This window comes from Phocoena phocoena, chromosome 3, assembly GCF_963924675.1.
Source record: "Phocoena phocoena chromosome 3, mPhoPho1.1, whole genome shotgun sequence".
NCBI classification, from domain to species: Eukaryota; Metazoa; Chordata; class Mammalia; order Artiodactyla; family Phocoenidae; genus Phocoena; species Phocoena phocoena.
The window spans coordinates 93,298,068-93,312,955 of record NC_089221.1 but is presented as its reverse complement, the minus strand read 5'-3'; the positions used below and the strand labels follow the sequence as shown (position 1 = coordinate 93,312,955).

Sequence of the window (14,888 nt, the reverse complement as noted above, 5' to 3'; positions counted from 1 at the left end):
GAAAGAAAACCATATTGGGCCCCAGTGCACCAAACTGCACTTAGGAATTTTTGAACTGTATTCTCTGCCACAAATGAGAGTTACGCTGTTGATATGCTTTCCAATACTAGACATCTGGAACTAGCAGGACTTTTTCCAAGCACATTCCAAGGTTAATAGGAAACATCTAGACTTGCTTTTATTAGCTGGTTTGAATAATTTTAGGTATGCTGGGTTTCAAACAACTATAAGAAGTCTGATTTCTACTCACCAAGAATACTGATTTTTCTTTCCTCTTGTCCTGAAGTTACTGCACCATCCACTAAAATCTTATAAAACTTTTCACCAACAACATGGAAGAATAAGTCCTCAAAACTCAGATTTCTTTCGCTAAAGCCCTCAATCAAAGGCTAGTGCAATAGGTATTTATTTATCTGGACATAAGGATTTGGGGTTCTTCTTGATCTGGATGAATGATGAGATAGCCAGTTGCTTTTGATGAGCTTGTGGACATTTCAAAGCATTCCTATTGATGACATGAGCAAGACTGACTTTTCCAGAAAGTGTGTATTTTCTCCCAAAGTGCTCATTCCGAAAGAAGTTATTCTTGCTTTCCATCAATGCACCCTCTTCTGCTGGCAGCTGCAAACCGCTCAGCATTTAGCAAAACACATTTCACACTTCAGTGCTTGTCTTGCACCGTCTTGGTCATTCAAAGACTGATAACTCTTTAACAGCAAACAGCATCATAACAGATCACCAAATTTGGAGGGAAAATGGTTTCTGTTGTGGAGAGGGTGTAATTAAAACTGGTTTAAATCAGAAGCTAGTTGATTATCTTATAAGAAGTTTGGCTTTAAAAAGGGGGAAAATATAGCCAGATCCGTATCTGCATGCTGTAAGTGTTTAGGTCACAAACAGGGCACTAAGAGGCTTCCAGTAACCTGTCCTCTATGAAAACTGGCAAAAAACTAAAAGTACAAGAGGAATAGAATAAGGTTAGGATGGATGTGCCCCTGTACACCACCTGGATTTTCAGCCCCACTGAGTACAGCTTGGTCTGATTCAGTAGAAGTCTTCTCCCTGACAAAGGCTCAGTCAGGCAGTACCATGGGAAGCAGAGAAGACCTATGGGGGCGGCCACCAACCCAAATAGACAAGGTGTTTCGGTACTGGGAGTCACCCCAAAAATACTTCAAGAGTTGTGAAGATAACTGCAAAAGGAATGCCAAATTAGGAGGCTAAATTCCCTGGGAAAGGGATCACATATTCCAACTGACGCAAAAAAGCCAGCTTTGGAAACTCAGAACTTCATTCCAAGTCCTGACTGCATTCTGCGACAACAGAATACATTGACATTGACATCTTCTGGGCTTTTCCCCCTGAGTCCTTCTTCCATTGCAAACCAATCAGCAAAACTATACTACTCCAAAGGAAGAGAACTGTGAGCAATGCATGAGGGTCGTTGGAACCCACACGGGCAGAGTATGTAAATTTGGAGACCCACAGTTTTCCATGGCAATGCATACTAGAGTTCATTGTAATTTTTTTTTTTTTTTAATTTTAGGCATGTTTTCCAGGCACACTCATTTAATCCTCAGGGTGCTGTTGCAAGGACGAAGTGCATCAATACCTGTAAAGCCCTGGCAACAGGGTCCAGCACACAAGGACTAAGTGGATCTGGGGTAGCTGTCATTATCATCACCCTCACAGTCTGACAGATGAGAATGCTGAGGGGGAGCAGTCAGGGAGCCTGCCCAAGATCACACACCCAAGAAATGGAAAAGACAGGATGCAAACCCAGTCTCTCTTCTCGGAGAACACAGTCTCTCAATATTGATCTTCTCTGCTATTTCCCCAGAGCTACCTGCAGTGGCGTCATGAGGCTCCTGAGAGCTGGGGCCTGTTTTCAACCCCCAAGTAGGTGCTGAGCACCTACACTTAGTGCCCTTGTGATGAAATTTAGATAGATTTCTGACACCTACTATCAAGAGTAGTTTTCTCAGAAATATCTGTTACTCTGCCAGCTGTGTTTCTGATAAATAGCTGCCCTCAAAAATAACTTACCTAAAAAAATCAGCACTGTCTGAGGGCACAGAGGGTGTGCTCGTCCACATGTCACTACAGTAGTTGGGGAAAGACTACTCTTAGAGCAGCAACTCTCGCTTGGCTACATGAGGGCTGCGGATCTAATTAAACCCCAGCAACACCTATCACCACAGTTTTGTCTTTTTCAGTTTTCCCTGGAAGGAAATGTTCAGCACAATATAAATATCTAGCAAACACTGCAGCTAATTACAAAGGGCATTTGCTGAGAAACCAAATGGTTTTCATATGACCCCTAAATGAACTCTCAAATGACTTCTTCTCTGATGGCCTAGTAACGGACAGTCTAATCCAGAATATTTTTCTTTCATCAGATGCCTTTGAAATCATGTTCACTGTAACTTTGCTTTTCAAAATTTCAATTTCAGAACAAACTGTTTAGTCAAAGGAGAATTAAACTCTTATCTTTACCAATGATATACAGATATACAAGCCATACACTACATATAAAGTAATCCTAGTTGAAGAGGAAGAAAATAAACACTTATTAGACCAGAGAGGCAGTGTGGAAACTACTAAGAATAGTAATTCAGAAAGAAAAAAAAATTTAACCCGATTCCATTTGGAAACTTTTAATTAATGTAGTAGAAATGCAGTCAGTACTAAAGACAGAAAAATGGAAAAATAGAGATCAGGGAACAAGCCAATTATTAGTTATTTCTATCATGAAGGTAACAAATAGAAAATAACAAGGAAAGTAGTATCTGATCCTCAGACTACAGGCAGAGTACTGTATTCAATCAGTCAAAGACATAGTGCCCCTCTGGGTTTGTCTGAACAACGTAAGAATACTGATCAATTTGGTAAAAATTCACATTAACTATCAGATGAGTTGTTTATATGATGCCAAAGAAACAAATTTAATTGAATTTCTGATTGAATTGATTGTGACAGTGTAGACAATTAATCCTGTAAAAGAAAATTAAAGTTTCAAAAGGAGTCCTCATGAAAAAAAAGCATAGGCTTAATGAAGATGAAATGAAAAGATATGGAGACTTGACTCCCAGACCTTGATAACAAGATCAGAACAATTTGAGATTCTATTATCAAGAAATGAACAAAATATCCAAAGGCCAGAGGCATTCTGTGATGTATAATTAGACCTAAGTCTCCACAGGGCACATGAAATGGAGCCTTAGTTGCAGTCCAGAGCACCTAGGCTTTGGAAACAGTCAAATCCAGGTGACTAAGGATCAAAATTACAAAGATGAGAAGGGCTCCAAGAAGATGTAGGCAGAATTTTTGATGCTCTATTAACTGAATTGGTTGAGTAGATATATTAATTGATTATCCAATCAATAAATCAAGAACTAGTTACCAAGTACTTACTTTCTGTGAAGCATTTAATATTTAGTAGGTAGCTTTCAGCTCTAGAGAATGAACATATTATCAAAGAAAATGTCCCATGACCTTGGGCTGGAAGTGCCAAAGTAGCAAAGAAAACCCTTTTTTTTTTTTTTTCTCAAAAAAGTTTTTCAGAGCTAAGCCACCAAATCCTGGATATCTATTCAGGAAAGGAGAGGGCTAGTTAATGAATTCATCTTTTCAAATTCTAATTCTCTTAGCCATGCAACCACAGAAAGTACATGAGATCGCATCTTTCAAACAGTGGGTCCGTTCCCTGCCCAGTATTCATTCTCTCAGCCAGTGTTAACTGAGTCCCTACAACGCAGCAGGCACTAGGCTAAATGTTCAACCATGTGCTGCCAACAGTGCACGCAGGTTCAGCAACCACCTGGCAAAGGTGCACAAGAACAGACTCTCCCCTCATGGTCTCAGTAAGCCTTTTGGTAACTTTCACTATGACGACAATGAAGGACAAGAAACAGTCCTTCTTAGTAAAGTGCTTGAAAACAATCCCTTACTTGGGTCATGTTTATAAGTATCTTAGTCAATAAGTTTTATTCATCTAACTACAGACGCTAGTTTTTCCTTGACAGTTCTTAACGCTGGCTGCCAAACACGCAGTATCTTCTAATTTCTACTCTTTCCTGTCCAAGAATGGGTTCTATATCTGACACTGACTTTATCCAATAAAAGTGACCTCAAAATGCCTGGACCCATTTTAAACACAACTTTTGTAGATTTCTCCCTGTTCAGCCACTGGACTGCAGTATTTTTCCCTGCTGGAATTGTATCAAATACAATTCAGACAGGAAGGCTGTTACCTGCCCCAGTAATCAAAGGACACTGGTGTGTGATGGTGATCTGAGTAAGGGCTGGAGTGGAGAAGGGAGAAGAGCTAGAACCGGGCAACGACACCAAAACTTCTGTGCACGTTATGAATCTCCCTCTTGTTTTAATTGCCTATTGGTATGAGTCTCTGGCTCATATTTTCACTGGCAACAACTATTCAGCCATTCTCCCTTTCTTTCCAGTCAATGGCTCTGGTTCCCAATTTCAGCTTAAAAGGGGCAAAGAGACCTTCCTTTCATCAAGCACATTCTCTTAAATATCTTCTCCTTCTCCTTTTCAAACACGAATTATGTTTGTATTTTAGTCTATGAAAGTGAGGATAAACAAGGATAGTGTAAAATCAAGGGTTTAAAAATACTTCCAGCGAGATAATCCTAACACTTTTCAGGCACAAAGCTTAGACTGGAAACCATTCTAAGGTAATAAGAGGCAATCATTTCACTTAAGAAGATTTCATTACCTTGTGAAACCAGAGCAGATGATGCTCTACCGTCATGAATGCCTTAGTCAGACTGCTGAGAGGCAAACTGGGACCATTGGCAAAACACCACTGATAACCTGGAGCACAACGGCACCCCACAGCCAGTGTTCTGGATGGATGTGTGACTCCACCCTAAAGATGAGAGTCCTCTTCCAGCAGACCACACTGAACTAACCTTCTGGACACTCTCGGGGCCTCTTCTGTCTAAAGAAGTGTAGAGGAAGGGAGCACAGAACTACAGAACTGGTTTTGTATTGTGCTTAGACTTCACTTAACTCTCCCCTTTTACCTCCCTAACAAACACTGAGCCTTCTTTATTCAGCGAGAGGGGTTTTCAGCAGCAAATTCATCACCCGTCCATGGTGATCTCATTTCCTGGGTCATACATTCTACAATCTGCACTGTCGCGACCCTGCGAAGTGTTGGGCTATTACTAGTTGTAAATCTCAAGGTGAACCACCCGGTTCTGCCCAGAAATAACAGATCTCCACGTATCCCTGAGCTCTGACTCATTCATTTATTCCACAGACATGTATCGATCACTAAGAGTGTGCCAGTTCCTACACAGGTACTGGAGCAGTGGTCAGAGTGGTTCATGGAGGTGCAATCTATTCTAAGGTCCATGAAGGTTAGGGGTTCCTTCTACTTTGTAGGAAAAGAATGCCAATCAACTTCACTAGCTGTTCTAGAGTTCCCGCTAAATGATGAAACTTTCCCACATCTGAACTCACCATCCTGGTAGAGGAAAAGGAAAAAAATGAGGCATCACAGCCTCAACTGCTATCATAAAAAGAGGCCTGATGTTCACTTACTAGTGGTCAGTGTTCGTGTTTCAAGTTTACAATCTTGGAGGGTAGAAAAGCATGCAGAAAGAAGCCAGCTACAAGTAGACTGTTGTGTGATGAGTGTACAGAGGAGCATGAGATCATTCCTGCTGGATGTCCTGGGGTGAGTTTCATGGAGGAGTTGTCATTTAAATTCAGTCTGGAAGAAGAGCTTTATTTTGTCAGGAGGAGCATTCTTTCTAGGACTGAGTAAGCAAAGGCACAGAGGGAGGGCCTCCTGGGGCATGTTCAGAATAACAAGTGGCCTGGTCCCTCTAAGAAAATATATGCTATAGTAGCTAGAAATAAAAGATGAGTTCACATAGTTCCTGGCATGGCTGCCCAGCCACAGGAATTAAACTTATGAAGGTTTAAACACCGAAGTTGAAAAAAAATACTTGAAAGTATGAGGTGGGAGTAGGCTTAAGGAATTCAAGGAACAGTGCTTACCTATGTCACTTACTGAGAGACTTAAGGGATGAGTCCAAACTCATCTGAAGGGGCCAAAGGAGCCGGTAAAATCGTTTCATATTGAAAACCTTGCAGCTGATGCCTTCTGAGTCTGTGCTGTTTCCAGAAGAGGTTCCAGAAAAATCCTTCTTGGTCTTGGCTTTCCCCAACTTTTGTGTATCATGTGACAAGATTCCCTTATGATGGTCACTAGACTACTGACTAAATTAGTAACAGCCTGTAGGCCTCAAATTGTAAACAATTTTATTATGGTGATGTAAGTGTTGGCTTGAACTCTGAATACGTACATCTGGCTAATCAGGAAGAAGGAGAGAGAGAGAACCAGCTGGGTGTGTGTGGTTACAACTGATTAGCACATGGCTACACCCAGTTAGCCTCACAGAAGGGACGCATGGGGCCTCCTTTCATGCAGCTGGCACGGCAGCAACACCCTCTCTGGCCAAGTGGACACTGACGAACCCTCTGGCATTTACCAGTGGAAGTGTTGCCACCTTCTCCCAAGAAAGAGGTTAAGCGTATGCTCCCTTCCCAATTCCTTCCAGCTAGGGACCTTCTTTCTTTTCCACCACTCCATCCTGACCCAAAGAGAGTGAGAGGCAGCAGTAAATTAAGCTTACAATCAATCAGAAGGTGTATGTGAGTGTGTGTGCCCTTTTCTGTTGGGCACAATCAAAACGCAAAGAACCTGAGACAGGCTGGAACCTGAGTGAGAGCCTCGGGCCATCTCCAAGATGCCCGCTCAGTGGCTTCCTCTGGCTCAGCACATCAAGTCCTCAACCTCTAGGTCGAGTGTGTGAGGTCTGTCTTTGAGAGCATAGAGGCCCTAAACAGGGAGGAGGACATTCCCTACCGTAGTAAAAATGCATTATGCTCACTCCTGTAAGCATACTTTTCTTTAATGAGAAATATGCTTTTCTCTCAACTAAATCTACCGGAATATTCTTAATTCTTCATTCACTCAATACTTATTAAGGATTGATGCTAAGCCCTAAAAATCTTAAGAAGGCATAGTACCTGCTCTCAAGGAGCTTCTGAGTTTCAAATTTTGTGCCCACTCCAATCAGTTGTTAACAGAACAAGATTGTGAGGATTGGGAAATCATATTCAGGGTGAATAATAATAATGAGCGTCAAGACACTGATTAGCAATGTCTGCCACAGGTATATAGCAGGAGTCAGTGGTGGCACACATGCCATACATTTGTCATCTCTGGGTCTAGCTGAATTTCTACCTCCTTAAAAAAAAGTTTTTGCCTATAATCCCCAGTCCCCAATAATACCACTCTTCTGCATTTTACAATTTAGCACTAGATTATACCGCAAGACAATGTTTAAGTTTGTCATGCATATTAGTCTTCTTGCCACAACTAAAATATAAATCCACTGAGGCCACTGGCCAAATGTGCACTTTCCATAATGCAAAGAACTAAGCGTAAAGAAAATGCTCAACAACAACAACAAAAACTTGTTCAGCTGACATGGGAATATATGCATAACCCTACTGCTAACTCTTCTCATTTTCTTTTTTTTTTTTCACTCTTCTCATTTTCTTCAGTACTTTCAGACATGGCATCTTTGTTTTCTTGGGACCACTTTCATAATATCACAGAATGAGATTATCCTGGAAATAAGTACCAGTGGAAGTGTACTGGGAGCAAAGTACAAAACTGGGAGCAAAGGTCCTCCTGGATCCCAGAGGGGATTTTTAGGACTGCAGGAGAAGCTGCTGTGAGTTTTGAGTACCACAGCTAGATCAAACCTGGAGAGCTAGCATCGTACCAGGTTGTTCAGAGTGTGGTTCTAAATGCTGGTAAAGGTGAGCAATTGCAAGCCATTCTTTTTGGGTAAGTGGCTTTATGGCTTAAGCACATTTTTTTTCTCCTGTTAATAAATAATGGATGATTTCCCTGGTGGTGCAGTGGTTAAGAATCCGCCTGCTAATGCAGGGGACACGGGTTCAAGCCCCAGTCTGGGAAGATCCCACATGCCGCGAAGCAACTAAGCCCATGCGCCACAACTACTGAGCCTGCGTTCTAGAGCCCACAAGCCACAACTACTGAGCCTGTGTGCCACAACTACTGAAGCTCGCGTGCCTAGAGCCCATGCTCCCAACAAGAGAAGCCACTGCAGTGAGAAGCCTGCGCACCACAACAAATAGTAGCCCCCGCTCCCTGCAACTAGAGAAAGCCCACCTGCAGCAACGAAGACCCAACGTGGCCAAAAAAAATAAAATAAATTTATTAAAAACAATCAATATGCCATTGAGGTACATTAAAAAAGAAAAGGGGGGGAAGGAAAATAATTTCCTGTGGAAACTAAAATTACACTCACTTCAACTTCCTAGCTCTTTAGAGGAATGGAAGGATACAAATTACTTCTAGTCCACGAAAACTAAACAAGATTAAGTCATTAACGATTAATTTTTTGAAAGTCCAACTTAATAGGTATTAGCATGTATAGACCAAATATTTACTGAGCTTCTAACATATATTTAATACTTTATTAAGCACTATATATGAAGTTTATAAACCCTCTGGGAGCCTATAATTTAGCTGGTCAGTGAAAGAAATGTATGGATCCAACTAACAAATAATGCAAGAGAGTATAATCTAGTGTTACACTAGGTTAATACCATGTCACTGCTACAAATAACTGAATTGATATTTAGAATTTAGTTGAGAGCCATGCTAATGCTTAAGTCCCAAACCATTAGAGCTGCTAATACTGTCATGTGTTAATAGATCAGTTTCAGGATCACTGCTGTTTTTTAAACCACTGAGATGAGAGATTCTTGAAGCTGTCCTTAGGTGCAAAACATGTCCAGAAATACCCATTTCAGATAAATTTAGAACCAATAAGTAATATTTTTAGTAACCATAATTTCTACAGCTGTGGGCTGAGATTTATGGTTAACCTGTTTTCCAGTACAAAGCAAAGGAGTGGTTTAAAATTAGAATTTTAAAAATATATCTTGATCAACTAAGATGACACAGTCCATGTACATGCAATATATTTTCTGGTATACTCAAATTGGATTTGCTGGTAAGATTTCCTTATTGCTAGTTTTTTCCTGTATAAGAAAGGAATTATTCAGATAATTCAGGCAAATCCCTCCCACTCCTACCTCACTCCAGCAACATTTTGAATAGCCAAGATGAATCAGACAAAAATCAACTTTTTTTTTTTGTTTTAAGCATAATTATTCAGATAATTATCTCAACCCTCCATTTCACTTTGGTTGTGAGAATAAGACCTTAAAAGACTTTCCAGCCAGAAACAGCATTTAAAAAAATATGTGCAAGAGCAAGGAGGCCACAGTACTTCACTCCAAGGCTCCCAGTCGGTCCAATGTAAGTGAACAGGATGTATAAGACTCATAATCTGGAGGTTACTCATTTGGCTTACTAAAGTATTCATATTTTAGAAGTGTATTTTCTGATTTCAAAGTATTCATCTTAGGGTTTAAAATAAAGTGAATTCCTTCAGTGTATTTATGAAGATCTGATTTACATGCCAGTTTTTAAGGATTGCATCAGGTTAAAATAGAAGAAACAAACAAACAAAAAAATAGAATGGTACTTTAAATAACTGTTTATTCCAAGATTTCTGCTTAAATATCTTCTCCTGCCTGAAATATCTATTTAGTTCAAGAGGAAGCAGGACTGGGGCTAAACCCAGATAGACCATCCCTACTGTCCTCATTCCCTAAACAATTCCCAATTCTCCCCTCACAGTGTGCTAGAAGACCTGGTGAAAGAGAAAATACCATCTAAAATTACCCTCCTAGGTACTTTTCAGCATCTCCACAATCAAGAATCACTAAGCAACTTGTAAATTTACATTCCAAAACCCAACGGCACAGCTACCAACAGGACCTCATCCCTCCGCAATCTTTGTATTTTTCTTCAAACAAGGAAACCTTATGTTAATGGAGAGATTATTGAAAGAGTCTCGTTGTAAGCCCATGAATGCCACTTCACAGACTGTACAGAAAGCAGAGCTCTATGAATGGTACAATGGAGTCAACTCATCTTTTTGAAAAGCTCAGCATCGGTCTTAGAGAGAATCTAAAATTGTTCCAATTCCTAGGTCTCTGTTAAAACATAATGAGCCCATGCTTATGCCACTGTGAATCCATGGCACATCCATACTTGGAGGCAAGTTTACAGCACAGAGGGTAGTCATGTTGAAAATAAGGACTTACTCTTGACATTGAATTAAATAATTTAGTTTTTCTAACTATTCAATAAGACCCATCTGCTCATTCTGAAGTATTTTCTTCTCAGTGATGTACCTGAAGCAAGTACCTTTAAAATAAAACAGCTAAGTAAAAACCAAGGACCCATATAAAATATAATCTTAGAAATTAAATTTAACAAAAAGCCAAATATAAATTAAAGAAATGCTGAAGATTTCTGCAGACTCACAATATCTTGTTAATTGCAAAGAAGGGGGTGGGGTGGGGACTAGAAAAACGTATGTTTACTAGAAAACTGAAAAGGCTGAGGGATGAGTTATTAAAAAAAAAATTCTAGAAAACTAAGATAAGGCAAACCACACTCAAAATTAAAACTTTTAACAGTCCTCCTAGAATGCACAACCCCAGATGAACTGTAGTCTATGTAAATGGTGCCCCCTGGAGTTGTGCCCAAAGGGTCCCCTACACAGAATACAATGTGATTAAAGCCTTGTAGTGTTAACAAAGCAGTTGTATTTTTTTGGTAATGCAAAAGGCACATTAGTATTCTTTAGTGCCTTCAAATTATCGTTGTGAAACATCACTTTAGGGTATGTCAAATGTCTAAATATTGAATCACTCTGTTTTGAATTCTGGAGTCTACTAGTTAATTTCTTACTCTGGAATGAGCTGACTATAAATTTGTATTTGGAATAGGCCCTTTACTAAGCAGCTCAAATACACTGAAACTAGATCCTCTTTAATGTTTTAAATTATGTAAATGGAAATACACATTTAACAGAAAAGGCATGTTTGTATATTTTCTAGAGGTGGCCAGGTGTTAACTCTATTGCTTCCCTAGTACTAGTTTCTACTGTATACAGGCTAAGTCTTTAAAAAGACAGTTACAGAGATCAGCAAAGTAATCTGTTTTAATCAAGGAAAGAAAATAACTTCATTTTTCCAAAAAGGAGAAAAGGAGGTATAAGACCCCTCTAATATCAGTTTTAAAAAAAACACAATCGAAACTTTTTTTTTTACATTAGAATGTGAAAAGACTTTGAAGACCTCAGACCTCCTGGAATAAGAGAATTGCTAGAAAGTTACTTGGAATCACCCACGGACAATAACTGTCGGTGGTTTCATTTCAGGCAATGGGCTTGTGCCAAAAGGGACTGACATCTTGATGAAAGGATCACCAAAAAGTTGTGAGAATTTTTCCATGACTCAAAATCCTTCCAAGAGCAACAAATTGTGATTTCTCATTCTGCCACCATACATAAACGACAACTGTGAGAAATTGACAACATGTAGTAATAACTTGAATTTGCTCTTCGGCATGCAAATCGTTCCAACTTTCATTCTCGGCTTTGGCACACATGCTTGCCTTCCACAAAGCTCACTCTGCTCACTACTATGGAAACATGATATTTACTCTTTGAGTCTGATCTATAGGGCTAGTTTTGGCAGAGTCAGTGGTCAAATTGATGTTCAACCAAACTGGTCACCTGACGTATCACAACACACATGAATCTTCATGGTCTATCTATGGTGACACAAAGGGTAAGGTTCTGGGATAAAGAGCTATAAGACATGATGATGTGGCCAGTCACAGTAAAAGATAATTAAATAAACAAAAATACTTTGCAGCAGTTTATTTTATTACCATCCTAGAACTCTATGACAATGGCTAGTTAGGAATTTAATATGGAGTTAGGAACCATTTGCACAAAACCTACTGATTAGTTTAATTTTCTGTTCATCCCTTTTGCCTCCAACCTTAAGTTCCTTAATTTGGTCATTATCAATCTATGTCCAAACAAGATCTATTTGATTAGGTGCTTTGACACCCACCTGTTGAAATTACAGGTGAGGCACATACAAAAAATAAGAGCTTACTTATTAACAGAATTCAAACAGAATTCATTTAACTGCTTCTGATTCATTTTTCTCGTTGGAAGCTTATACTTGGATTGTTCTCAAAGAAAACATCAAGTACATCGGATTCAATTTTGATTCATTAAATTCCTCCCTCGTTTAAAAGAAAAAATGAAAACTAAATTTGGAAATCACACACTCTAAGTGGCAAAGAGGTGTTTTAAAGAGCATAAACATCTGCAGGAGGACATGCTGTACTTAAGTGAAAAGTTTCATGACATTTCTGTTCTATTTTTCAGTTCAACTTTATTTCCATAGAGGAAATTTTTCAAAGAAAATTAATACACTTATTCAACTGTTTATAACGTGTATTTCATCTATTTCTTTAATCAGTCATCAAACACTTAACTTCCTCCTCTGTGGATCATAATGCTTGTCAGAAATAGTTACACTTTCATTTAGAGGATAACATGCTTATCTTCTAAAACTGAGCAGATATCTCTCATAAATGAAGTTATAAATCAACAACAACAAAAAAACACTAATTATGTTTGAGATACAATAGACAGTGTATTAATATAAAAGTCCATGCTCTATGTATATATTGCTTTTAAAGACAGAAGATTCTATAGCTGTTGGATTAGCTGGACACAGACTCCTATTTTGGGGGATAAGTTCTGGCTATCTCTAATAGAAGACTCATTGCTTTGTTTGAGCCCTACTGCTGCCACCTCTTCCACGCATGTCACAACATATCACTCTTCTTAAAGAACAGAATGGTTTCTGTTGTTGGAGTTAAATAAATCGCCACTTCTGAAAGAGGAATTTCAGTTTTCTATTCAAAATGATTGGAAATCAAAAGACCTAATCCCTAATTCACCACATCCAGTTCATATAAATTGTTGTACTGCAAAGCTCCCCAGGCTAGAGACAGAACCTTTGAAAGGTCAGATGGGGTAGGAACAATGGAGGGTTCAAGCAGGATGAAGGTGGGTGGTTGATATTTATATGGAATAAAGACTGATAAGAAGCAACTGAGAATCTCCTCTGATGACCAATGCTTACCATTTTGAGAATCCTTAACAGTCTTGGCCTTGCACCCTCCCTCTCTTCAGTCCAAGGAGACCAACCAACCTGCAAAATATGTTTAAATACAGTAGACAAATTGCCACACCACAGGTCAGCAAATGAGAAAGCCTGTTTAGAGGCTACAGACAAATAACCATTTTCTGTGGTTAAGCTAAGTTACATGCAAATTATTGTAACCACTGGGGCTTCTGAAAGAGCTTTTCAATCGGCTGTAGGCTTAAATAGGGGACAAAGGAATCCCTGGTACCTAGCTTCCCAGAGTCCTGGGCTATTCTTATTGTTGGGTTCATCTTTAAATTGCAGGAGTTCAAACTTAAAAGTAGAACCAAGTGATAAAAATAGATTGTTTTCTGGCTGCTCTTTGTTCCCAGACATACTACTGGCAGTATATTTGCAATCAAGACAGCAGAATAGGAATCAGCCTTCCACCGCGTAGTGTAATGCCTCAGAGTGGATATTTTTGGAAATGGCACTGCATTACATAACCTTCCGTGCTTAAAAAAAAAAAAAAAAAAAAACTACACTGAGGGGGAAAAGTCAGGAATATACACCATTATGCCCTTCTCCCTAAACCAAATAAACATTAATGTACATGCTGCAGTGATTTTCCTCTCAACCTTTGTGTCATCAGAACACAGTTCTTTTGTTAACATAAGTTAAGACAAAAATTAAGATGAATGGAGAAAAACTAAAAGTTCTCTAACAGGGTATCTTAAGCTCTTCGAGTTTTCCTATAATGGTATTACAGATACATATAAATGCAAATGAGATTATCATCATCATCAAGCAAAAAGCAGTCAGTTATTTTTAAGCCCTCCCTCCCCTGAAGTTCAACTGCTTTATAAGAAAATGCAGGGAAAAAAAGTGTTGCAAGATCGAATGCCTGGAAAGACCCCAGGAGGCGACAGCAGCTTTGAAAGAGTTAATAAAGTCTAAGGATGGAGGGACACAAATTCATTTTATAAAAGGCGCGGGGGTGGGGGAGGCTTGCATGCACCAAAGTGCATCTCATGAAAAGAAACAAAACAGTTCCTAACAATGCTTTATGAGCAAGAAGAACAAAAATTAACCACACCAACAAGCAAAAAACCCCACCCCTTCGCAAAAGAATTCTCCCTCTTAACTTGTGCATTTTTTAAAAAAAAGCCCAAGTTAAATTCCAGCCTTAATGCAGTAGGACCCAAAATGCCATAATTTCTCCAAGTACACGCTTCAGCTCTTTAAAATTAAGAGGGAAGAAGCATGAACTCTGCAGGGTTGAAGGGTCCAGCTAAGAGCAACGGCAAGAAATCGACACAAAAGAGAAAGCAGCGCTCCCGGCCGGGGATGGGAATGGCATATACTTACAGACAAAAGCCCCGCTCCCTGTTCACTCTCTCCTCTCTACACCTGAAACACAAATGTGGATGAAAAAGGGTATCATGCTAGAAAGACAGCTGGGGGATGGGGAGAGGGGGCAGGGGGAGGGAAAAGGGGTGGAGGAAGAGGAGGGAGGAGGGGGAAGGGAAACAAAACCCAAACCAGCTTCACTTCCAAGAAGTGCAGCCTTGGAAAAAGGAGGGGAAGGTCTCCCTGCCTCGCGCTCTCTCTCCAAGAGTGTGTCTCTTTCTCTAAGAGTCAGTTTCTTTCTCTCTCTCTCTCTCTCTCTCTCTCTCTCTCCCTCTCTCTGCTGCTAGTGTGCTAGTGAA

General features: G+C 39.7%; 1 protein-coding gene across 1 annotated transcript in view; it reads right to left on the bottom strand.

The window, feature by feature from the left end:
* NREP (neuronal regeneration related protein) overlaps positions 1–14,592 on the bottom strand; it is a 28,578-nt gene extending 13,986 nt beyond the window's left edge. Inside the window, exons 1-2 of the mRNA XM_065874844.1 lie at positions 14,548–14,592; positions 13,177–13,245 (exon numbers count right to left, since the gene is read on the bottom strand). Coding sequence (XP_065730916.1) covers positions 13,177–13,179 — 3 coding nt within the window. The 5' untranslated portion in view covers positions 13,180–13,245; positions 14,548–14,592. The remainder of the gene's footprint in view (positions 1–13,176; positions 13,246–14,547) is intronic.
* Between the last annotated feature and the right edge of the window lie 296 nt (positions 14,593–14,888).